At 41.1% G+C, this 26317-nt stretch overlaps 2 protein-coding genes and 1 non-coding gene across 3 annotated transcripts; 1 reads left to right on the top strand and 2 right to left on the bottom strand.

The window, feature by feature from the left end:
- Positions 1 to 2416: 2416 nt before the first annotated feature.
- LOC149020782 (uncharacterized) lies at positions 2417 to 3901 on the bottom strand. Its single transcript, XM_089147411.1, has one exon. It carries the CDS (start codon positions 3899 to 3901, stop codon positions 2417 to 2419), a length of 1485 nt encoding a protein of 494 aa, XP_089003537.1.
- Positions 3902 to 9759: 5858 nt separating this feature from the next.
- On the bottom strand, positions 9760 to 19088 carry LOC149020781 (uncharacterized). Its single transcript, XM_089147410.1, has 7 exons — positions 17992 to 19088; positions 17363 to 17851; positions 16758 to 17026; positions 16486 to 16623; positions 16028 to 16377; positions 15702 to 15912; positions 9760 to 10196 (listed from the first exon to the last, which is right to left on the bottom strand). Exons 1-7 carry the CDS (start codon positions 19086 to 19088, stop codon positions 9760 to 9762), a joined length of 2991 nt encoding a protein of 996 aa, XP_089003536.1.
- A 1150-nt stretch (positions 19089 to 20238) lies between these two features.
- On the top strand, positions 20239 to 20345 carry LOC149020780 (small nucleolar RNA R71). The gene has a single exon (XR_016172569.1). It is a non-coding gene; the product is annotated as a small nucleolar RNA R71 (small nucleolar RNA).
- Positions 20346 to 26317: the final 5972 nt, after the last annotated feature.

The following is a 26317-nucleotide window of genomic DNA, read 5'->3' as shown; positions in this document are numbered from 1 at the left end:
CTGGCCGAACTGCTCCACAGGGAGTCGAACGTTCGGGCCCGTACTGCTATAACCGAGAAGGAAGAGGCAGAAAAGAAACTGAAAGAGGCCGAAGAGAAAGCGGCCAAGTTGAAGAAGGAAAGGGACGTCCTTTCCAAAAGCAAAAGTAAATACAAAGGGAAAGTCAATGACCTGGAAGAGAGAGTCGGGAAGGTTTCTGAAAACTTGAGGGCATCTGAGGCCCTCTTGGTGGCGGAGAAGAATGAAAATGCCCAACTGAGGGATAGGTTAAAGGAGTTGGAGTCCTCGGGACCTAAAGCCTCTAGACGGGATGTGTTGGAGGAATACTTCCAGACTCCAGAATTCAAGAATCTCACTTTGGCCGTTGCTACTCCCGCTTTCAAGAGAGGTATGCGCATTGCTTTTAAAAAGGCTCTGGAGCATACGGATCTTCCTCGTCCCCTAGAGTTGGAGAAGCTCTTGGACCCTCAGGTTTACGATGAGCTCAATCGCCCCCGTCCCGAAGGTCTCCCCAAACTTGAAGTCTTCCCTTTTCCCGATGCGATGGATTATATTGATCCTCTTCCCCAACCTTCTCCCGAGGATGAAGTAGGAGGGGAGGGTGAAAACGAAGAAGCAACAGCTCAAGAAGAGGTTAGTGAGCTACAAGATGAACCAGATCGGGGAGAGGAAGAGGGCCAAGGTTCCCCTGCTGATACCGCAGGTATGCTGGAGTCTCTTGAAGGCGCGATTGAACCAGCTACTGGAGAAGATCTTCCCGGGAGTCCTTCTGTGAAGATTGACTAAGACTTGTTGAGACTTAGATACTGTAATCCTTTTGATTTTCCTTTTTGTTCCGACCTTAAATACTGTAATCCTTTTATGAATGAATCAAGTATTCCTCTATTTTTTGTTGCACAAAAGTGACCAAACGGCTTCCCTCTGCGGATCAACGAGATAGACCCAAGTGACTTGTATCTCTTAAGAGATGTCCCTTTAAAAAGGAGTAATTAGACAATCGGGTGTAACCCGAATGGCTTGTATCTTTTTAAGAAAAGATGTAAGTTCCTTTAAAAAGGGTAATTAGTCAATCGGGTGTGACCCGAATGACTTGTATCTTTTTAAGAAAAAGATGTAAGTTCCTTCAAAAAGGAGTAATTAATCAATCGGGTGTGACCCAAATGACTTGTATCTTTTAAGAAAAGATGTAAGTCCTTTAAAAAGGAGTAATTAGACAATCGGGTGTGACCCGAATGACTTGTATCTTTTTAAGAAAAAGATGTAAGTTCCTTCAAAAAGGAGTAATTAGCCAATCGGGTGTGACCCGTATGACTTGTATCTTTTTAAGAAAAGATGTAAGTTCCTTCAAAAAGGCATTATGTAAACGGGATGGACCCGAATTTAAAAAGGGCAAATGTAAACGGGATGCACCCGAATTTATTATATCTTCTCAAAAGATATGGCCTTGTAAGAGACGTAGGCATAAACGGGACAGACCCAATTCCGATAAGGGTTATTGGTAGAACTTTCTTAAATTGGTGGAATTCCATGAACGATCGATGGGTTTTCCACTCTCCACATCTTTCAGTCGGTATGATCCCAGCCTTGTTTCTTTTTCTACCAGGTAAGGTCCTTCCCACGTTGGAGCTAGCTTTCCTTGATTTCTCGAATCTGAAGCCCCAGTACGTCTCAAAACCAGATCTCCCGACCGGTATCTTCTGTTCTTAACCCGAGAATTGTAGTGTTGTGCTGCTCTCCTTTGATACAACAGATTTTTTTGTTGTGCTCTAGTTCGGACTTCTTGCACAAGATCTAAATTCTCCCTTAGGCCCTGGTCATTCTGTCCCTCATCAAATACATCATATCGCAACGATCCAACCAATACTTCTACGGGAGCTAAGGCTTCAGTTCCATAGGCTAAACAAAAAGGAGTTTCGCCAATCGGGGTTCGCACCGTAGTTCTGTATGACCAGAGGACACTCGGGAGTTCCTCGACCCACATTGCCCGATTATCCTCCAATCTTTTCTTGATCCCATCGAGAAGTGTCCTGTTGGTGACTTCCACTTGCCCATTGCTCTGAGGGTAGGCAACCGAGGCGAATCGATGTTCTATATGGTATCTCATACAGAAGGATTTGAACCCTGCGCCTTCAAATTGTTTGCCATTGTCTGTCACCAAGATCCGGGGTATGCCGAATCTATATATTATCTTTTCTTCAAAAAACTTTTCCATCTGTTTCTCTGTGATGGAAGATAACGGTTCAGCCTCAACCCATTTTGTGAAGTAATTTATTGCAACCACCATATACTCCCGATTCTTGGGAGCTTTTGGTAGTTTCCCAACAAGTTCCATTCCCCACATCGCAAATGGTGTCGGGTTTGAGACAAACATCATGGGGACTGCTGGTAACTTCGGGATATTAGCGTGTTTCTGGCATCATTCGCATTTGCGGACATACTCAATCGCGTCCTTTTGTACTGTAGGCCAGAATATACCCGACCTTAATACCTTTTGTGCCAACGCCTTCCCGCCCATATGTGCACCACATATCCCCTCGTGGATCTCAGCTAGGGCATAGCTTGCTCGGGATGGCCCAACACATCTCAAGAGAGGATTCGTGAACGACCTCCTATACAGCTGGTCCCCAACCATGGTGAATCGAGCGGCCTTATTCCGGACTCTTTTTGCTTCCTTAGGATCAGTCGGGAGAAGGTCGTCCCGAATATACGTAATCAAAGGTGTAGTCCAGTCTGGTTCCTTATTGATCTCAAAGGTCTCTACCTCCTGGATGCTCGGGCTGCTTAGTTCTTCAATGTAAACCGCCGAGTCCAGGTTTTTGTAGTTTGCCATTGACAATCGGGAGAGTTCGTCCGCGTTTTCATTTTCTTTTCTAGGTATTTGTCGGTATGTTACCCACTCAAAGAAAGCTTGGAACTGTCCAACCTTGACCAAATACTTAGCCATTCTTTCATCCTTTGATTCATATTCCCCCTTGATTTGATTGACAATCAGTTGAGAATCACTTCTCACTTCTAACTCCCGAACTCTGAGGGCTCGGGCCACTCGTAAGCCTGCTATGACAGCTTCGTATTCTGCTTCATTGTTTGAGGCTGGGAATTTAAACCTTATAGCATAGCTAATGGTGAAGTTCTCGGGACTACAGAGGGTCAAGCCTGCTCCCGATCCTGAAATATTGCTCGAACCATCAACGTGCAGAATCCACAAGTCGGATACTCCAGCCGTTGACATTTGGTCGTTCCTCTGCGGTAGAGTGCTTTCGACAACAAAGTCGGCCAGTACCTGAGCTTTTATGGCCGTCCTCGGTCTGAACTCGATCTGGTACTCGCTAAGCTCCACCGACCACTCGACCATCCTTCCTGCCACATCAGGCCTTTGAAGTATTTTCTTCAGTGGAAAATTAGTCGGGACTATTATCGGATGTGATTGGAAGTAGGGCCTTAGTTTTCGTGATGCCACCAGAAGCGCCAACGCCTGCTTATCCACGTCCGGGTACCGCGTCTCAGCATCTATAAGCACATGGCTCACATAATAGACCGGGTTCTGAATGGTGTCTCCTCTGACCAGCACTGCACTGACTGTCGTTGGCGAAATTGCAAGATAAACCGTAAGAGTTTCCCCGGCTAGGGGTCGGGCCAAGACAGGTGTTGTCCCGAGATATGTTATAAGATGATCAAAAGCCCGTTGGCATTCCTGTGTCCAAATGATTGTTCCCGAGCTTGACGTAGTTTTCAAAGCTTTGAAGAACGTGTTGCACTTTTCTCCTGCTTGGGATATGAAATGGTTTAAAGCGGCTACCCTCCCGGTCAAACACTGGATTTCTTTTATAGTAACGGGTGGTGCCATCTCGATTAGTGCTTTGATCTTTTCTGGGTTAGCCTCGATTCCTCTTTGAGAAACCATGAACCCGAGGAAACCCCAAAAGCGCATTTTTCAGGGTTCAGGCGCATTTGGTACGTTCTAAGTACATCAAACGTCTCTTCTAAGTCAGTCAAATGCCTTGCCCGAGCCAAACTCTTTACGAGCATGTCGTCTACGTAAACCTCCATGTTCCGCCCAATCTGCCGTTGAAAAATTTTATTGACAGCTCTCTGATAAGTTGCCCCTGCATTTTTCAACCCGAACGGCATCACTCGGTAATAATAACTTTCCCGATCGGTCATAAAGGAAGTGTGTTTTTCATCCTCCCGACTCATTAGAATCTGGTTATATCCCGAGTACGCATCCATGAAACTGAGGACTTCGTGGCCAGCAGTGGCATCGATCAAAAGATCAATCCTTGGGAGGGGATAACAATCTTTAGGGCAGGCTTTGTTCAAATCCGTGTAGTCGGTACACATTTTCCATTTCCCGTTCGCCTTCTTAACCATAACTACATTGGCCAGCCAGGTTGGGCATTCAATTGGTTCTATGAAACCCGACCTTTCCAATTTTTCCACCTCGACCCTGATTGCTTCATGTTTTTCTATCGCGAAATTCCTTCATCTTTGGATGACCGGGGTAGCTTCCTTCTGTATCCAGAGTTTGTGCTCTGCTACCCGCCTATCTATCCCGGGCATGTCATTTGCCGACCATGCAAAGATATCTGCATGATCACACAAGAACCGAGTAAGCTCCTTCTTGAAATCTTCTGGTTGCTCTGTGCCAATAAACGTCCCTTGGTCGGGGAGAGATTGACTTAGCTGTATCCTTTCCAATTTTTCTACGGGCTCTGCCCGCTGCATGCTTTCCTCATCACGATCGTCCCGAACTTCGACGTTCATGGCTGCTCCCGAATTTTTTGGTTTACGTTTTTCCTTCAAGTAATTTGTATAGCATTGGCGGGAAGCCGATTGATCTGAACAACACTCCCCGACTCTAGCTTCGATCGGGAACTTTAACTTCATATGCCTAGGAGATACGACTGCTTCAAGCGCATTCAATGTTGGTTGTCCCAAAATGACATTGTATGCCGATAGCTCCTTTACGACCATGAAATTTACCCGAACCAAGGTATCTCGGGGTGACTTCCCGACTTTGAGATCCAAGTGGATCGTTCCTTCTGCCACTGCGGAAGATCATGCGAAACCATACAATGGTGTTGACGAAGGGGTCAACAAATCATCGGACAATTTCAACCTTTTGAAAGCGTCGTACGAGATTAGGTCAACAGATGACCCTGTATCCACCAAAACTCGGTGAACCTCCCGATTGGCTATTTTGACTTTTATGATGATTGCATCATCATGTGGCGATACAACACCATCTAGGTCCGCATCCGTAAAAGTTATTGGTTCGGGGCATGTTGGATTCTGTCTTTTTTTAGGCAGGTGTACCACCCCCACGAACCAAGCCTTTTGTTTCGCCTTCCTGATTGATTCTACTGTCGGACCTCCCATGATTATGTACACGGGCGTTTCTTCCCTATCCACCTTTTCCTTCCCCTTATCTGCCCTTTTGACAGCTTCTTTCGGACTAGAGGATCAACCTCTCTTTTTTGACGCGAGTGAGTGTGCTCTGTTCTTTCCCGATTGCTTTACATACTGACCCAGCTTTCCCTGTTGAATTAGTTTCTCTATTTCAAACTTTAGATTCCGATAGCCATCCGTGTGGTGGCTGTAATCTTGGTGGAATCGACAGTATTTTGTCATATCCCGATCCTCTGGTGGTGCACGTATCTTTCCGGGCCACTTCAACGAGTTTTTATCCCGAATGTTCATCAAGATTTCTGACAGTATAGCTCATTCTTTCTTGGTCACGCTTCCATCTACTTTTTGATCTCTGATTCTTGTCACCCGGGGAAGGTTTGTCTACGTCCCGATCTGACCTTTTGTCCCGATCTGCTTTGACTCGGGCGTTTATCACTTCATAGACACTGGCTTGCTTCTGACACCTGCGTAACAGCATCCCGTATGTTCTTGGCTTGTCCGTTAACAAGACTTCCAGAAGTCTTTGGTGCGTGATGCCACTCCAAAGCGCACTGTACGCAACTTGATCATCAAGCTCCTCGATCTCGATGGCAACCTCGTCGAATCTTTTCAGATAATCCCGAATAGACTCATTCCGTCCTTGTCGTATGCCAAAGAGACTATTGGATGTCTTTTTACTCCCGATCGCGCTGCGGAATCGGGCTATGAATTTCTGGGCCAACTCCCGGAAATTATTTATTGATGCCAGTCGTAGACTGCTGAACCATTTAATGGCTAGGCCCTTGAGTGACGCTGGAAACGTTCTGCAAAGCAATTCATCCTCCCGGCCTAGTACGGTCATTACTGACTTGAAGTAACTGATATGCTCCTTTGGATTTGTTTTCCCTTCAAAATGGGTGAAGGTTGGCATGATAAAATTTCTAGGGAGAGGCATGTTCATGATCTCATCCGAGAACGGCTCCCGGTCTACCACATCAAGATCTTCGTCACGATCCCAATCCTCCAACTTTCGTTCGACCTCTGCTACTTGCCTTCGTAGCCGGTTCTGCCTTGCACCGTCCTCATCAGATTCGACATGTTCCCCCCTCGAACGAGGAGTTGTAGCCTCCTTCCTTTGGGAGGGTGCCCGGGATGTCGAAATTCTCGACTTTGAAGGTCGGGGTTGGCTCTCCCCTTCCTCTTCTTTATCCACGATCTCCTCGACCCCCTCCCGACGATTCCTAGGGGGCAAGGATGCTGTTTTAGGCGGCAACGAGATGCGCTCTAAAGCACTGATCCTTGTCCCATTGGGCGTGGTTTGGCGCTTGCTACGATCGGGATGTATTTCCCTTTGTTCCCGAGTATTTTTTACTCTTGGGATACGCCTTGGATGTCGGGCTCCTCGTAATGTCCTGGAACCTCTCATTAGCCTTCCCGACTGGGTATTACGCCTTGGTCCTTGTTCGACCCCGATTTGATGCACCAAACCGCGTAATACCTGTTGCTTGTATCTCAAGATATCACGCAAGTATACGTATCGCAATCAAGTAATAAATGATAAGTTAAGTATCGATCCCACGGAGAATTATATCCTTAACTTTCAATGTAAAAATAAAATTGATTTAAATGAAATTAACAAGGTTGATTGATGTTTGTCTAACTAATTAACCAAATGACAGGTAAAGAAAACTAAGGAACTAAAATGTAGATTTGAGCAATGGAAGAAACTTAATGAGTGACAAGTGTGTTAGGAATCAAGTTTCCCTTCCCCTGAATTTTAAAACACAAATACTAAAGCAATACTACAACCCCAAGATAAATCAAGAACTTGGAATGAATGGCAATATGGTATTTTCCAATACACATAAGCTAGCATCCTAAATCAACATCAGCATATTCCTATGAAGAATTGAATTAAGAATGCAATTTAAACCCAATCCAATCAATGGTAATGTGAGGTAATTGGGTATTCCTACCCAACCTACTGATTAACACAACCTAATTAAAGATGATGCTAACTCACACAATTCAACAAACACCTAGACTTCATTAATTTTCCAATTAATGAAATCATAACATTCATTCAAGAAAGATGGTTCAAGAACTGAAATTAGTCAATATAACATGCTGAATTCATTAACAATAAAGTGGATTGCAATAAAACTAAAGAACACATGATTAGTTACATATCAAAATTCAGGTTTAGGTACTACTATCATCCCAACACAGCTAAGATTTAGCCCATAACAGAATTCAAATGCATAAAACCAATAATAATTGACATGAGACTAGAAAATAAGAAGATAGAGTTATAAAAACAAGAATAAACTAAGGCTTCAATGCTTCCACATCAGCTCCAGCTTTCTTCTTCAGCAAATCAGCAACTCCAGCAGTTCCTTGCTTCCACAAGAGCTCTAGCATTCGTTCTCTACCTCCTTCCTCTCAGCCGAGTCTCTCCTCCACTCCTTGGTCGAATTTATCCTTTTGTCCTCCTTGCCTCTCTTCTCTTTCTTCCATAAATGTCTTCAATCATTAGGTTAGATTCTGGCCATAGGATTAGAACCTTCCTCCTAAGATCAAGGGCTGAAAACCATCATGTATTTACAAGAATTTAGTCCACTTAAGTTAGCCCTTTTTGGTCAATTCCATTTGAATTGGATCTGAGAATATTCTGCTCCGTTGTTGTAGCAATGCAGCAACAACTCTACAACAAAGTTAGAGGACATGTTCTTCTATTATGAATCTTCACCTACATGTTCAAGAGAAAGAGAAACAGTCAAATTCATCCATAAAAAGAAGGGAAATTCATGCAATGTGACAAAAATGAACTAAACAAAATTCAACATGTTGAGACTAAATAAAACAACACCTAATGAATACTATCACTAAAACAAAGACAAAATACTCCTAAATCAAGCCATCTCAAGTATAAAAGTTATAAATCTTAACTCTATTTCATAGAGTTATCACACCCCCAAACTTAAGACATTGCTTGACCTCGAGCAATAAAGACAAATGAAAACAACAACTAACTACTAATGAAAGCATGAGGAAATCAAAAGAAAAGAAAAGCAAATAACCTGGCTTAAGCATGCAATAGGATGAGTCTTAGACAGAAGTTGCCTCTCAATCTTTTTCTAAATTTTCAGATCCAACACATCTGGCCAATAACACTTAGATGTCATACTTTACTCATCGGGATGCTCTCAAGTGTGTGTGTGAAAGTTAAGGATCTTGCCCCGGATCACCCTAGTATAGCTGAATCATGGTCATCAAGTTTAGTTCATTGATCTAATATGTTGACCAAATGATTACCTCTCCAGTAATTAGGAATCCATATCTTTTTACAACCCCAAGAACTTGTTTCATACTCTTTTGAGCATTTGACCCCCAAACTTATTATTTATGAATTTTTTTTTTTTTTTTTTTTTTTTTTATGTTGTCATCTTGCCTTTCTACGCAAATATCGCTCATTTGTGATGAAGATACCCGGTTACTCAACAAGATCACAAACAAGAGTGCCTTGCATGCTCATATTTCGGGCCACTGTTGACGTCAAAAATACACATGGGTTACATGCATATTCCTGGTTACTAAGCTGCCCAAAACAGCGGAACATTATTCTCTTTTTTTTTTTTTTTTTTTTTTTTTAATGCTCATATTTCGAGCCACTGTTGACGTCAAAAATACACATGGGTTACATGCAGATTCTTGGTTACTAGGCAACCCAAATCAGCGGAGCATTATTCTTTTAGGGAAGGGAAGGGGTCAAACCTCAATCAATATTCACAATGCACAAAGTTCTTGGAAACAACCAAATGGGGATCCCTAATGTGTAAGTCTTGAGGTTCTCATTTAACCAATTCTAAAATCCTAAAAACTCTCACATTGATCCAGCTTTCCCCAGGTTCTCTAGAGCTTGAAACATCACTTGGTGCATCAATAGTATGGCATCACAAACATGAGTAAATGCAGACATCAGATCATTATAGCAAAATTGTGCTAAGATTTCCAACAAAACCAGAGTAAGAGGCACTGACATTCACATTACTTAACAATCATCCAAATTTCATGAAAAGCCAGATTAATTACACAAAACATCTACCCAAAACAGCTACACAGTCAACAAAAAAAAAAAAAAAAAAGAAAATTAAAAGAATTAGCATCGGGGACATCCATATCATGAAGATAACATATGCAATTATTGGAACATTGCAAAACTTACCCCCAAACTAAAGATGAGTAGTGTCCTCACAGCGAAAGAAAGGAAAAAAAAGTAAGGTAATAAAAGGAAAACACAGTAAAAGAAGAGAGAGAACAGAACTTCCCTGAACAAGCTAGGCCTCATCATCATCATCGAATGAATGGAACTCATCATCGGCAGCTTGGCAGCACTTCAGCTTCATCCTCCTCATCTATATTAGGAATGTAGTTCCCATCTTGGCCCCAAGGATTAGCGAAGAGGTAGTTGGGAAAAGCTGGAAAAGATTGGAACCGGTTGCTATTCATCCTTAAGTTAGACTCAAGGGCGCGATCACGGGCAGCCACATAACGCATATAACCAAGGAAGAGGTCACGAGAGATTTGATGTTCCAACATCATTTGAAATTGGGTGGCTTCTACTTGACTGAGGCACTGTTCCAATTGAGTGTAACTAGAGGATGGAGCACCAGAGGTAGAAGAAGTGGGAGGAATGGCTGATGCTGTAGCAGGTTGTGGTGCACTGGAAGGGGGAGCTGAACTAGGTGTAAGCATGCGAGTGATACTGAAGTGTGTAATGGCACATTTGTTGAGTGTATGGACATCGAAGCCTGCACATCAACATGGTTAGCCAAACATAAAGCGAGTAATTAAACGGGGAAAAGCTAAACTACCACCCCGCCTAGCAAAGACAAGCACAAATGGCCTCATGAATGCGATGACCCACATTAACCCGACGCCCTTCCAAAATAGAGTGGAGGAGCAAAGGTCTATCCACTGAAACAGTCTGACTATGCGTGGAGTGCATCAAGTGGGTCTGTAAAAAATGGTACCAAATTTTGGCTGCCGGTTGCAAGGTGTGGCGGGCAATAGTTAATGCACCTTGGGTGGAGGAGGACCACTCCGTGCCATGAGAACATAAAGTCTGGATAATGTTATGCATGGCAGTTGGATCTGTTGAAGCAAGATAGGCATTGTGCTCATCCTCCACATTGCCCAATGCATAATAGGCATTAATGGATGGTCCATCTATAGGTATGTGCATCCCCCTAACATAGACTTGATCCTGAGATGGGGCAGTGAGATTGGCATAAAATTCGTAGACTAGGGAAGGGATGTAGGCACCAGGATGGGTGCAAAATTGTTCCCAATGATGCCTAGCTATAATGGATGGGATGAATGGAAAGGCTTGTTGTAAAACCCAGCCCTAACCTTGACCCGGAAACCTTGTTATTTGTAGGTCCAGTGACCCGAAGTAAAGTAAGAAGTCAGCTTTGGGCCATCCCAGTGGAGGACTTGGTGTCTGGCTTTGAATCCATGAGAGTTGATGATGAAGTTCTATTTATGGAAATTGAATCTTGATGAAGATCGGATTAGTTGATGGACTTGGAGTGCTCTCTATCTTGGTTTGAAGGCATTTCTACCTATTAGGTAAGTCACTTGTTATGTGTGCAAAACTCCTTTAGGATTGGATTTGATCTGGGCCTTCAATTCCCTGTTTTGGAATTGCTGTCTGCATTGGTCGACTGGACCACTCGACCAATCCACTCGACCAATGGGTGCTGTCTTTGGCATTTAGGTCTTGCTTGCTCTATTTAAGTCAAATCTCGAGTCTACTTCGTATTTGCTGCCTCCAAACTCTTTGGAACGAACCAAAGACCTCTGCAAGTCATCTCCCTTGCATCCTTGGTGATTTTCTTGACGGATCTTCGTCAAAACTCTTTCTTTTGCATCAAAGGTATGTCTACACTCTCTTCTTCTCCTCCATCTCTGTTTTTCTTTCCTTTTTGAGTTGAGACAGTAGAGGAGATGCTGCATTCTCTGTTGCAAACATCTCTGGACTTGTCTCTCATGATCATCCTAAGGATTAATGGCTAAAACAATGATCTTAACTATGATCATTGCAAGCTTTTGAAGGAATCATGATCAAACCATGATCTAGTCTTTGTTTAACTTCTGATTTGAATTCTGATCTCCTTGGATCTTCTATATTGATCATGTTAGTAGTCAATTGTTGTGTTTTCTTTTCATGATCCATGATCTATCAATCTCTAGTTGTTTCTCTTCTACCATACCATGTTTTCTTCATGAATCATGATAGTTACATATATGGTAGGTTTTATTTCCTTATTTAGATTTATGCTTTTAAGCCTATTTCCTTGAAGATCTAAGTATGTTTTTCATGATACCTTTACTTGAAGCAATGATCCATTCTCCTATTGTTCTTGTCTTTGATTTCTATCTTGAATTCTTCAAGATCCATGGTTGATCTAATTATGGTAACTTTTTGTTTCCTAATTTGGATCTTGATGGCTTGATTCGATTAGTGTTTTGAGGTCCCCTATATGTTAGGATATTACTGATGTAGTTTACCCCTTGATTAGTACCCTTTTGAACCACCAAATTCGGATTTTATATCTTAAAACTCTGTTTTTTTTAGGCTACTGTCTGCATTGGTCGACTGATTGGTCGACTGGACCAGTCGACCAATCCACTCGACCAATGAGTACAGCAACTCCAGAATTGGTCTGTGTTGGATGTTTTGGTATCTTTTCTGTTAGGGATCTTTCCTAATATGTTGTATACACTTGTTTAGGACCTTCTTCTCAAGTTTTCCAAGATCTTACTTGATTTCTTAGGATTCCTTTGCGAGTTATAAAAGGTAAGGATGGTTATTTCCTTAATTACATAGATAGCATGAATCTAGTTTCTATATTTGAATATCATTGAGTTGTTTCCTTAATCAGATTCTTACAATGATATACTACTGTTGCATAACCTTGATTACAGTAGCATTACTTGTTTATGATTAATTGATTCATGTATGATTTACTTACCAATTATATACAAGTTGATTGTAATTATTGATTTCTCTCCATATATGAAGTTACCATATATGTGATGATATGAATTGATGCATGTGTATGCTTAAGTATGGTTTGGAAAGGAGAGGTGTCCTTTTGACACTTCTGTCCTTGGACTACTACAGGAATATTATGGGATGTTTCCGGAGATGCCCTCTGGACACCTTCCTAAACTGTTGGATGACATATCTAGTACTGTCTAGTAGTGTTTGGCTAGGATGTTCCGTTATGTCAGACCCTAATCGGAGGGGTATTGAGACCGAACGACCCGTGGTAGCAATGGGGATTCATGGGCGCTCAAGACCGGTAACCAACCCGTGAGAGGACAGGAATCACATTGTGGGGGCCATTTATTGGTAGGGTTGCATATGGTTAGACTTGGGCTCACGGGCGCTCAAGACCGGTAACCAACCCGTGAGAGGACGTGAGAGCTTCCCGTTTACCATATGTGGATGATCAATAGGGTTGATGAGTCCGTAGTCAGGGACTATGAGGACTCTAGTGTGAAGGATACCGGAAAGGATCGTCAGGGACGAGGAATGGACGTATCTGGATCTGACTTGATGTAACTAAGTAGAAGACTTGCATTTGGCTAGGCTTTACCCTGACATGCGCCGGTACTTAGACCAATGGTGATGTGAGAGAGTGGTGACCTATACCCCCAGCCATGGAATGTCCCGAGGGATGCCGGACCCATTACCAACTGATGATGAGTGATTGAGACCTTCCTAAAGAAGTACGGTGCTATGACTTAAAGCATGTCTGCCAATAGAGACCAGCATATATAGAGTTAGATTCATTCATTCATTGCTTGTCTCATACCATATTGCATTTATGTTTGTTACGAAACCCCCGCCATTTATGTTATTATGGATTTAATTGCCTTTACCGAGTTTCTTTGAAACTCATTCCTTTATTGTACAATGTTTGTTAGACTATTTTGCAGTCTTGAATATTATGACGGCCCCTATGAAGAAGCGCAAGGAGAAGAGGCATATCTCCGGGGAAGGTGATTGCGGTTACAACAATTACACTGAAGATCCCGCGAGTGGTTATGCTCCGTACGATGCTTAGTCCGACCATTGAGTGGAAGCGCCCTTGTGCTGTTTATGAGATTTATACTTATAGGGATGTTGTCTATAAAGTGGAGAACAATTTAGTTACCCATTGTACTTGCTACTGGGATTAGATCCTATCCTGTTTATTCTCTTTTAGAACTACTTTTCCGCTGGTTGTAGAGTGGGATTTTGCCTCACTTTACTTATCTGCTTTAGACACTCTGATTATATCTAGTACTCTGATTTATATATGATTCATTTTTTCCTTATTTGGATCTATGGTTTATCTTCCGCATTTTTATTATTATTGTTCATGATTATGTTATTGTTTATGTGGGAGGTTGATTACTCGATACCTGATCTTCGGGCAGTGGATCACACTCTCGGGTATGCCAGATAGGGTACCGGCTGGGAGGATGTGACACTTGTGCTTCATTGGGTTTTAATTTGAACCCCTTCTCCGGAAAAAAGTTCTTGGTGGAGATGGATGTGAAGCGGTTCTCAACTATGGGAGAGGCAAAATAAGAGGGACTCATTGAAGCACTAGAACTAGGGTCTGTTCTGCTCTTCTTCTTAGGGGCCATTTCGAATGGAGTGCACAAGGTTGGCCCCTAACAACCACTATTGAAGTCAAACAAACACTAAAACAAACCTTAGCTAACAAAAACACTACAACAACTAATCAAACAAACACTAAAACATACCTTATCTAACAAAAACAGAGACACCATAAAAGTAGAAAACAAGAACAAACAATTAACAAACAATGAACTATAACTAAGCAAACAAAAACAAACACTAACAAACAAATTATATGTTGTTTTAGGTGCAAATGGCAAGCACAAAAACAGAGGATATGAGCATAGGGTAACGATGACCCAGAAATGCTGTATTGGTGTGTGCAAGTGATTGTAGCTCCAAAATAACACCTAAACAAATAAGAAAAGTTGTATATACCCTAACGAAAACATACACTAAGACAACATAAGAACAAACACATAACCCACAAACCACAAATTGAACATTCAACAAAAACACAGCAAATCAGAAAGTTCAAAAATATAGAATGAAAGAAAAGAAATGGGGAGAACACTTAGCTGATGTGGTGTAGGGAAGATGGAAGGTCGAAATACCACAAAAACATGCCCGAAACCCAGTACGGCACCGGTAGTCCTCTGAGAAGTGATTCGAGGATGGAATGGGGGAAAAAGTTAGGGTTTTTGTGAAAGATGGGCTATCGGTGAAGAAGAAGATTGCTTTGGTGGGTGAATGTAGGTAAATGGAGGTGTGAAAGTCTTTGAAAAACAGAAAATGGAAGAGAAGAGGAGGATGAGTTGCAATGGAGGAGACGATGGAGCCGTGAGAGTCGACGAAGTGAGCTGAGTGTTTCGTTGTTTTGGTTTGAAATGAGAGGTTTTATGGGTTTGGGTTGGTATTGGTTTAGAAGGGTTTTAAAAAAAATGAAATTGGTTCGAATCAGTATGGGTTCAGCATGGTCTAATAGAAGTTTGAAGTGTATTTTTGATGGGTTGGTTGGGTTTGAGATGAAACCGGGTCGGGTGAGTGGTTTAATAGTTGTTGTAGCTTTGCTGCAACTTTGCTATAGCAACGAACACAGAATGTAAGTTTCAACAGAGAATGTAATGTGTTAACAGAACATGCAAGACCCATAGCTGAGGATCAAAACTTTGTAGTAGCATTGTGGCCACATCTCTACAACAAAGATAGTGAAATTTGCTGGATATTGAAACATGCTCTGTTCAGCAGTTTGATTTAATGATAAGTTTGGCAAAACACCAAATCACTCTCTTTTTGTTCCCCACACTCCCTACACATCAAAATATACATGTTAGCAAATTATCTATCATTCATTTTTTTTTATTTTTTTTATTTTTATTCAACACCTAATGAACTAATAGCACACAATTAAACTAAAAATAATGAAATCTAAGTGACCTCCCTTCTTTTTAAGCCTCTTAAAGGTTGATTGAAGATTTATCCCGCTCCAATGGTGCTCCCCAATAATGCTTGATTCTCTGCCCATTGACTAGAAATTTCCTGTTAGAGATGCCCTCTTGCAACTCCACTGCTCCATGTGGAAATAATGTCATTATTGTAAAAGGACCTGACCATCTTGATTTCAGCTTTCCTGGAAATAATTTGAGTCTGGAGTTGAACAGCAGAACTTGCTGACCTGGTTCAAATACCCTTTGCAAGATTTTCTTGTCATGCCATTTCTTCACTTTCTCCTTGTAGAGTTTGGCATTCTCATATGCTTGGAGCCTGAATTCATCAAGTTGATGGAGTTGTAGCATTCTCTTCTCATCAGCCAAAGTAGAGTCAAAATTGAATTTCTTAATTGCCCAGTATGCCTTATGCTCTAGTTCCAATGGTAGATGGCAAGCCTTTCCAAACACAAGTTGATATGGTGACATTCCAAAAGGTGTTTTGTAGGCGAGTCCAGTGGGCCCAAAGGGAGTCATCTAACCTTATGGACCAATCCTTCCTTATTGGGCATACTGTTTTCTCCAAAATCAACTTGATTTGTCTATTAGAAACTTCAGCTTGTCCATTTGTTTGGGGGTGATAGCTTGAGGCAACTTTGTGATGAACTCCATATTTAGGCAATAGAGCTCCAAGATATTTGTTGCAAAAATGTGAACCTTCATCACTGATTATGGCTCTTGGAGTACCAAATCTAGTGAAGATATTCTTTCTCATGAAGTCAATAACCACCTTTGCATCATTAGTTGAACAAGCAGCAGCCTCCACCCACTTGGATACATAGTCCACTACTACTAAAATGTAAAGATTTCCATATGAAGGAATAAAAGGCCCCATGAAATCAATTCCCCAAACATCAAACAATTCTACTTCCAAGATATTGGTTAAGGGCATTTCATTCCTTTTTGAGATGTTTCCCACTCTTTGACATCTATCACATTTTTGAATGAATTGATAGGCATCCTTGAACATACTTGGCCAATAAAACCCCGATTGCAAGACCTTTGCTGCTGTCCTATCTCCTTGATAATGTCCACCATATGGGGAGTCATGGCATTGCCTCAACACATCCTCTACTTCTACCTCAGGGATACAACGCCTCAATATTTGATCTGCACATAGCTTGAATAAGAATGGTTCATCCCAGAAATACCTTTTAACCTCATGTAAAAATTTCTTCCTTTGTTGAGTGGGCATCATAGGGGGTAGAAGTCCGCTGGCTAAATAATTAGCAAAATCAGCATACCAAGGTGTTGAGAGGGAACAGCAAAGAGTTGTTCATCAGGGAAGACTTCTTTAATTTCAAATTCAGCTGCTTGGTTTGGATTTTCCAACCTAGACAGATGGTCAGCCACTTGATTCTCAGTCCCCTTCCTATCTTTTATCTCCAAATTGAACTCTTGAAGCAATAAGATCCATCTAATCAGCCTTGGTTTAGCATCCTTCTTGTGTATCAAATATTTGATGGTTGAATGATCTGTGAACACAATGACCTTTGCCCCCACTAGATAAGCTCTAAATTTGTCAAATGCAAACACAACTGCCAAGAGCTCTTTTTCGGTGACAAGTGTAATTCAGTTGTGCTCCGATAGGGTCCGACTAGCATAATAGATTGAATGGAATACCTTATTCTTACGCTGTCCCAAAACTGCTCCTACAACCCAATCACTAGCATCACACATGACCTCAAAGGGAATAGACCAATCCGGTGCCACAATGATGGGTGTAGAGATTAGCTTCTTCTTCAACTCTAAAAATCTTGTCATACATGCTTCACTAAAGCTGAACGGCTTTCTTTTTCAAGCAAGGCTACACAATGGTTTAGATATTTGTGAAAAATCTTTTATGAACCTTCTATAAAACCCAGCATGTCCAAGAAAGCTTCTAATCCCTTTCACACTTGATGGTGGTGGTAATTTTTCTATAATGGCAACCTTGGCTTTATCCACTTCTAGACCCTGTTTGGAAACCTTGTGTCCAAGAACAATCCCTTCTCTAACCATAAAATGACATTTTTCCCAGTTGAGGACTAAATTGGTTTCTTCACATCTCTGTAGAACTTTTGCCAAGTGAGTGAGACATTCATCATAAGTTTCTCCAAAAACTGAAAAATCATCCATAAACACCTCTACAAATTGTTCCACCATATCAGTGAAAATGGCCATCATACATCTTTGGAAAGTGGCTGGGGCATTACAAAGACCAAAAGGCATTCTTCTAAAGGCAAAGGTACCATATGGGCAAGTGAAAGTGGTCTTATGTTGATCTTCAGGAGCAATGACTATTTGATTGTACCCTGAGTATCCATCTAAGAAGCAATAATACTCTTTTCCAGCCAATCTATCAAGCATTTGATCAATGAAGGGTAGAGGGAAATGATCTTTCCTTGTAGCCTTGTTGAGCTTCCTATAGTCCATACATATTCTCCACCCACTCACTATCCTTGTAGGTATCAACTCCTTATTATCATTCTCCACAACCTGTCATTCCTCCTTTCTTGGGAACACATTGTACTGGACTCACCCACTTGTCTGTCTCCGAAATTGGATACACCACCCCAAACATCTAACCATTTAATGATTTCCTTTTTGACCACTTCCTTCATAATTGGATTCAACCTCCTTTGATGCTCCACAGAATTATTACAGCAGTCTTCCAGCAGAATTTTGTGCATGCAAATTGATGGGCTAATTCCCTTGATGTCTGATATGGTCCATCCTAATGCTTTGCTGTATTTCTTCAGCACTTTAATTAACATATCTTCTTGCTCTGCTATTAGCACTGCTGAAATGATAACTGGAAGTGTCTTTCCTTCACCCAAATAGGCATACCTAAGGTGTCCTGGAAGAGGCTTCAATTGTAACACAGGAGGCTCTTCAATTGATGGCTTAGGAGATTGAATTGCATGCTCAGATAATACAAGAGGATCAAATCCACTCTTTCTTAATGTCTCAGCTGGTCTTGCATCTAACCATTTAATGTAGCTACCTGCTTCATCACCCACTTGTGAAATTTCAGATGTTAATGAAAGCTCTAATGGATCTTTACTACCCTTTGTCTCAACTTCTTCTAAAACCAGCTCCTCTATGATATCTACCATTGAGCATTGCTCTATCTCATCTGGAGATTTCATTGCCTGGAGAACATTGAAAGTGACTTGCTCTCCATTTACCCTCATAGTTAATTCTCCTTTATGCACATCAATCAAAGTCTTTCCAGTGGCCAAGAAGGGTCTTCCAAGAATGATGGGCACATCTCTATCAGCTTCAAAATCAAGAATAATGAAATTAGCAGGGAAGATGAACTTATCAACTCTTACCAAGACATCTTCAATTTTTCCTTCAGGATGAGCTAAGGATCTATCAGCCAGCTGAAGTGTTACCGTAGTTGGCCTTGCTTCTCCCACACCAAGCTTCTTGAAGATTGACATTGGCATAAGGTTAATGCTAGCTCCAAGGTCACAAAGGGCTCTCCCAATATAATTTTCTCCAATAGCACAAGGAATGGTGAAACTCCCAGGATCCTTTAATTTTTGAGGAAGCTTGTTCAGCAAGAAGGCACTACTCTCTTGTGTCATGGCTACTGTTTCAAACTCTCCAAATCTCTTTTTTTTAGAAAGGATGTCTTTCATGAATTTCACATAATTTGGCATTTGTTCAAGTGCTTCTACCAATGGTATATTGATGTGGAGCTCCTTCAAAACATCCAAGAATTTCTTGAACTGATGGTTTTGTTGCTGCCTTTGAAATCTTTGAGGAAAGGGGGGGGGTGGTTTATAAGGCACTTTTTCTGGAGAACCCTGTTGCAATGGAACTGTAGCTGGTGGTTCAACACTTTGGTTTTCAAAATCAGATTGGTCCTTTTGAACAGCCATTGGATCTTCCTTTTCCCTTTCTTCTTGGACAGGAATAGGCTCCTTCAGTTGACTGGACTTAACATGAGGTGGCTCTAGATGTTTCCCACTCCGTAATGAAATAACCTTGCAATGCTCTTTGCCTTCACGCCTAGGATTTTCAGTATCACTTGGCAGTGATCCTTGAGGTCTGTTGCTTAAAGCATTAGCTAGCTGCCCAACTTGATTCTCCAAATTTCTCAATGAAGTCGCTTGGCTCTGAATAATTGCATCATTCTTTGCCATGTATTCTTTCAATAGGAGCTCAATTGATGAAGAAGGTTCTATAAGCTGAATCTTCACTTTCTGTTGAGCACTTGGAAGCTGATAAGGTCTAGTTGGGATAGATGATGGGCCTACATTCCGTCCTTGACCATTCCAAGAGAAGTTAGGGTGCTGCCTCCAACCAGGATTATAAGTGTTGGAATATGGGTTATTAGCTTTGCTGAAATTACCAACATAGTAGGCTGATTCTGGGTTAGATGGACAACTATCAAAGACATGCTCCCCACCACAATATGTACAAGAGACTGCTGGATTTTGTTGTGGTTGTACAGTTGCAGCCAAGTTTCTGATTTTAGCACACTAGTGAGGGATGAAACTTGTGCGATTAAGGCTGTCCATCGCATCCAACTCATAAATTCCAGCCACCCTCTTACTTGCAGCAACTCTTTCAGCTAGCCATTGGTAGTTGTTGTTGGCCATCCTTTCCAAAATTTCATAAGCCTCATTGTAAGACTTTGCCAATATAGCCCCATTGGCTGATGCATCCACTATGGATCGAGTTTGTCCACTTAAACCATTGTAGAAAGTCTCCATCTAAATCCAATGAGGAATGCCATGATGAGGACATTTACGCAAGAGCTCCTTAAACCTCTCCCATGCCTCATATAAAGACTCACTATCCAACTGTTGAAAACCAGTTATGTCATTTCTGAGCTTGGCATTCTTTGTTGGAGGAAAGTACTTCATCAAGAACTTCTCTACCAAGTCATTCCATGTAGCTACTGATTGGGGAGGTAAGGAGTTCAACCACGCTCTTGCTCTATCCCGCAATGAATAAGGGAATAGCTTCAATCTCAAAGCCTCTTCAGTTGCTCCAGGTATCTTGAAAGAGTCACTTACTTCCATGAAGAGTCTAAGATGGAGATGAGGATCTTCTGTTGGAAGCCCACTGAATTGTCCCACAGTTTGAAGCATTTGGAACATCACCGGCTTAAGTTCAAAATGTAAGGCTTGAATATCTGGCCGTACTATGCTTGGATTCAGCTCATGCAACATGGGGACATCATATGCTCTGATGGCTTTATCTCTATCATCACCCTCAGCTGCCATATTATTCTCATTATTATTCAATCCATTTCTTACTACTTCAGCCATTGTTGGAACTGCTGCTAGGCCTCGTTGCTCCCTTCTTCTAGCTCGAAATGTCCTTTCTATTTCGATGTCAAAGGGTGCCAACTCTTGATCAGGCAGCGTGTTCATACAAGGGTAAAAGCACCTGAGAATAAAATGAAACTAATATCAAAGTAAAGAAATTTCAGTAGATAAAACAAAAACTTACTTCTACACTAATTATCAAAGACAAAATTCCCCGGCAACGGCGCCAAAAACTTGTTGCTTGTATCTCAAGATATCACGCAAGTATACGTATCGCAATCAAGTAATAAATGATAAAGTATCGATCCCACGGAGAATTATATCCTTAACTTTCAATGTAAAAATAAAATTGATTTAAATGAAATTAACAAGGTTGATTGGTGTTTGTCTAACTAATTAACCAAATGACAGGTAAAGAAAACTAAGAAACTTAATGAGTGACAAGTGTGTTAGGAATCAAGTTTCCCTTCCCCTGAATTTTAAAACACAAATACTAAAGCAATACTACAACCCCAAGATAAATCAAGAACTTGGAATGAATGGCAATATGGTATTTTCCAATACACATAAGCTAGCATCCTAAATCAACATCAGCATATTCCTATGAAGAATTGAATTAAGAATGCAATTTAAACCCAATCCAATCAATGGTAATGTGAGGTAATTGGGTATTCCTACCCAACCTACTAATTAACACAACCTAATTAAAGATGATGCTAACTCACACAATTCAACAAACACCTAGACTTCATTAATTTTCCAATTAATGAAATCATAACATTCATTCAAGAAAGATGGTTCAAGAACTGAAATTAGTCAATATAACATGCTGAATTCATTAACAATAAAGTGGATTGCAATAAAACTAAAGAACACATGATTAGTTACATATCAAAATTCAGGTTTAGGTACTACTATCATCCCAACACAGCTAAGATTTAGCCCATAACAGAATTCAAATGTATAAAACCAAGTATAATTGACATGAGACTAGAAAATAAGAAGATAGAGTTATAAAAACAAGAATAAACTAAGGCTTCAATGCTTCCACATGAGCTCCAGCTTTCTTCTTCAGCAAATCAGCAACTCCAGCAGCTCCTTGCTTCCACAAGAGCTCCATCATTCGTTCTCTACCTCCTTCCTCTCATCCGAGTCTCTCCTCCACACCTTGGTTGAATTTCTCCTTTTGTCCTCCTTGTGTAATATCCAGCCCTATTCTAACCTTGACCCTGACCCGGATCCACTGTTGTATTCAGGTCCGAGGACCCGAAGTAGTGGAAGAAGAGATCTATGGACCATCCTGATTGATGATCATGATTTGAAGACCGAGTCCATGGACATTGACAATGATACCCCTTGCTTAAATGCATTGTCAGTGTTTAAGGAAAGTCTGCGCATCGGAGAAGATTAACATGGTTGATGTACCAAATGACCTCCTGTGCACAATCCGAAGGTATTCCTAGAAACTAGACTTCTTGATTGAATTGTGGAAGAAAACCTCACTCAATTTGACCTTGTATAGCCTTTCAAATCCCTACTTGAAGTTGCTGTTCTAAACCTGAGTTTTCTGCTGAAATCATCTTGGTCGATACCATCGACCAAAAGCATCGACCAAAATGTCCCGATCTGCCAAGTTAATGATTCCATGGAATATTCCTTTTCTATTTAATATGACCTCGAGCCTTGAGCCTTTTGCAATCATTTTTCTCACCTGGAAACGTGGGGAGAGCTTCCCAAAGCAGCTCCTTGGCTAGTGTGAAGGGTATCTCATCAAAGACACTTAGTTTATCATTGATTCTTGCCTTCATCTTCTACACTAAGGTAAGGCTCTTCATTCCACTCTCTACCCTACCATTTTTCTACTCCTTTCTATTGTCATCTTGCTGATGGGACATTTGGAATGGTGCTGCAACCTTGCAACCACCACTCCAAGTGCCTACTCATGCTCAATCCATGATTCCCTTAACCATTCATTGATGCTAATGCTTATATCTCATGCCTAGCATATGTATTCCATGATTTACCTATTAACACCATACCATTTGATATCAAACTGAGCTATAAAGTGTATTATGTTCATGTTTAACATTGCCATATGATTCCAATTGAATTTCTATTAGTTCCTCTAACTATTGCATGCTATTATTCATCAATGCAATCAATTCCAACTCATACTATGATGTTTATCACTTGAACTTGATAGCTCAAATTGGGGCTTTTTAATTAGACCATTGGATTGGGTTAGTTCCTTGATTTATAGTGTCCTACTACTGTTGTTAAGTATGCCTCCAAATTCAATATTGATCCGAACACCGGAAGACTCATTTCGGACCAAAAATCCCCAAAATCCAGTATTCTGCCCTAGGACTATTTTGGTCGATCATTTTGGTCGATACCATCTGTAAAACCCAGCCCTAACCTTGACCCGGAAACCTTGTTATTTGTAGGTCCGATGACCCGAAGTAAAGTAAGAAGTCAGCTTTGGGCCATCCCAGTGGAGGACTTGGTGTCTGGCTTTGAATCCATGAAAGTTGATGATGAAGTTCTATTTATGGAAACTGAATCTTGATGAAGATCGGATTAGTTGATGGACTTGGGGGGGCCTTTTCCGGGTTTTTGGGGTTTTTTTCCCTTTATTAGGTAAGTCATTTGTTATGTGTGCAAAACCCCTTTAGGATTGGATTTGATCGGGCCTTCAATTCCCTGTTTTGGATTTGTCGGCAAGATTGGTCGATCGATTGGTCGACTGGACCAGTCGACCAATCCACTCGACCAATGAGTGCTGTCTTTGGCAATTAGGTTTTGCTTGCTCTATTTAAGTCCAATCTCGAGTCTACTTCGTATTTGCTGCCTCCAAACTCTTTGGAACGAACCAAAGACCTCTGCAAGTCATCTCCCTTGCATCCTTGGTGATTTTCTTGACGGATCTTCATCGAAACTCTTCCTTTTCATCAAAAGGTATGTCTACACTCTCTTCTTCTCCACTATCTCTTATTTTCTTTCCTTTTTGAGTTGAGACAGTAGAGGAGATGCTGCATTCTCTGTTGCAAACATCTCTGGACTTGTCTCTCATGATCATCCTAAGGATTAGAGGCTAGAACAATGATCTTAACCATGATCATTGCAAGCTTTTGAAGGAATCATGATCAAACCATGATCTAATCTTTGTTAAACTTCTGATTTGAATTCTGATCTCCTTGGATCTTCTATATTGATCATGCTAGTAGCTAATTGCTGTGTTTTCTTTTCATGATCCATGATCTATCAATCTCTAGTTGTTCTCTTCTACCATACTATGTGTTCTTCATGAATCATGATAGTTACATATATGGTAGGTTTTGTTTCCTTATTTAGATTTATGCTTTTAAGCCTATTTCCTTGAAGATCTAAGTATGTTTTCATGATACCTTTACCTGAAGCAATGATCCATCCTCCTATTGTTATTGTCTTTGATTTCAATTTCGAATTCATCAAGATCCATGGTTGATCTAATTATGGTAACTTTTTGTTTCCTAATTTGGATCTTGATGGCTTGATTGGATTAGTGTTTTGAGGTCCCCTTTATGTTAGGATACTACTGATGTAGTTTACCCCTTGATTAGTACCCTTTTGAACCACCAAATTCGGATTTTATACCTTAAAACTCTGTTTTTTTAGGTTATCGTCGCATTGGTCGATCGATTGGTCGACTAGACCAATCGACCAATCCACTCGACCAATGAGTACAAGCAACTCCGGAATTGGTCCGTGTTGGATGTTTTGGTATCTTTTCTGTTAGGGATCTTTCCTAATATGTTGTATACACTTGTTTAGGACCTTCTTCTCAAGTTTGCCAAGATCTTACTTGATTCCTTAGGATTCCTTTGCGAGTTATAAAAGGTAAGGATGGTTATTTCCTTAATTACATAGATAGCATGAATCTAGTTTCTATATTTGAATATCATTGATATGTTTCCTTAATTAGATTCTTACAATGATATACTACTGTTGCATAACCTTGATTACAGTAGCATTGCTTAAATTGATTCATGTATGATTTACTTACCAATTATATACAAAGTGATTGTAATTATTGATTTCTTTCCATATATGAAGTTACCATATATGTGATGATCTGAATTGATGCATGTGTATGCTTAAGTATGGTTTGGAAAGGAGAGGTGTCCTTTTGACACTTCTGTCCTTGGACTACTACGGGAATATTATGGGATGTTTCCGGAGATGCCCTCTGGACACCTTCCTAAAACTGTTGGATGACATATCTAGGATTGTCTAGTAGTGTTTGGCTAGGATGTCCTGTTACGTCAGACCCTAATCCGAGGGGTATTGAGACCGAACGACCCGTGGTAGCAATGGGGATTCATGGGCGCTCAAGACCGGTAACCAACCCGTGAGAGGACAGGAATCACATTGTGGGGGCCATTTATTGGTAGGGTTGCATATGGTTAGACTTGGGCTCACGGGCGCTCAAGACCGGTAACCAACCCGTGAGAGGACGTGAGAGCTTCCCGTTTACCATATGTGGATGATCAATAGGGTTGATGAGTCCGTAGTCAGGGACTATGAGGACTCTAGTGTGAAGGATACCGGAAAGGATCGTCAGGGACGAGGAATGGACATATCTGGATCTGACTTGATGTAACTAAGTAGAAGACTTGCATTTGGCTAGGTTTTACCCTGACATGCGCCGGTACTTAGACCAATGGTGATGTGAGAGAGTGGTGACTTAACCCCCAGCCATGGAATGTCCCAAGGGATGCCGGACCCATTACCAACTGATGATGAGTGAATGAGACCTTCCTAAAGAAGTACGGTGCTATGACTTAAAGCATGTCTGCCAATAGAGACCTGCATACATAGAGTTAGATTCATTCATTCATTGCTTGTCTCATATCATATTGCATTTATGTTTGTTCCCAAATCCCGCCATTTATGATATTATGGATTTAATCGCCTTACCGAGTTTCTTTGAAACTCATTCCTTTATTGTACAATGTTTGTTAGACTATCCTGCAGGTACTGAGTATTATGACGGTCCCTATGAAGAAGCGCAAGGCGAAGAGGCATATCTCCAGGAAGGTGATTGCGGTTACCACAATTACACTGAAGATCCCGCGAGTGGTTATGCTCCGTACGATGCTTAGTCCGACCATCGAGTGGAAGCGTCCTTGTGCCATTTATGAGATTTACACTTATAAGGATGTTGTCTATAAAGTGGAGAATAATTTAGTTACCCATTGTACTTGCTACTGGGATTAGATTTTGTCTAGTTTATTCTCATGTAGAGCTACTTTTCCGCTGGTTGTAGAGTGGGATTTTTGCCTCACTTTACTTATCTGTTTGACACTCTGATTATATCTAGTATTCTGATTTATTTATGATTCATTCTTTCCTTATTGGATCTATGGTTTATCTTCCGCACTTTTATTATGATTGTTCATGATTATGTTATTGTTTATGTGGGAGGTTGATTACTCGATACCTGATCTTCGGGCTGTGGATCACACTCTCGGGCATGCCAGATAGGGTACCGG

This window comes from Hakea prostrata, chromosome 3, assembly GCF_041222555.1.
Source record: "Hakea prostrata isolate BN-2017 chromosome 3, UWA_Hpros_2, whole genome shotgun sequence".
NCBI classification, from domain to species: domain Eukaryota; kingdom Viridiplantae; phylum Streptophyta; class Magnoliopsida; order Proteales; family Proteaceae; genus Hakea; species Hakea prostrata.
This window is presented reverse-complemented; position numbering and strand designations above follow the sequence as displayed.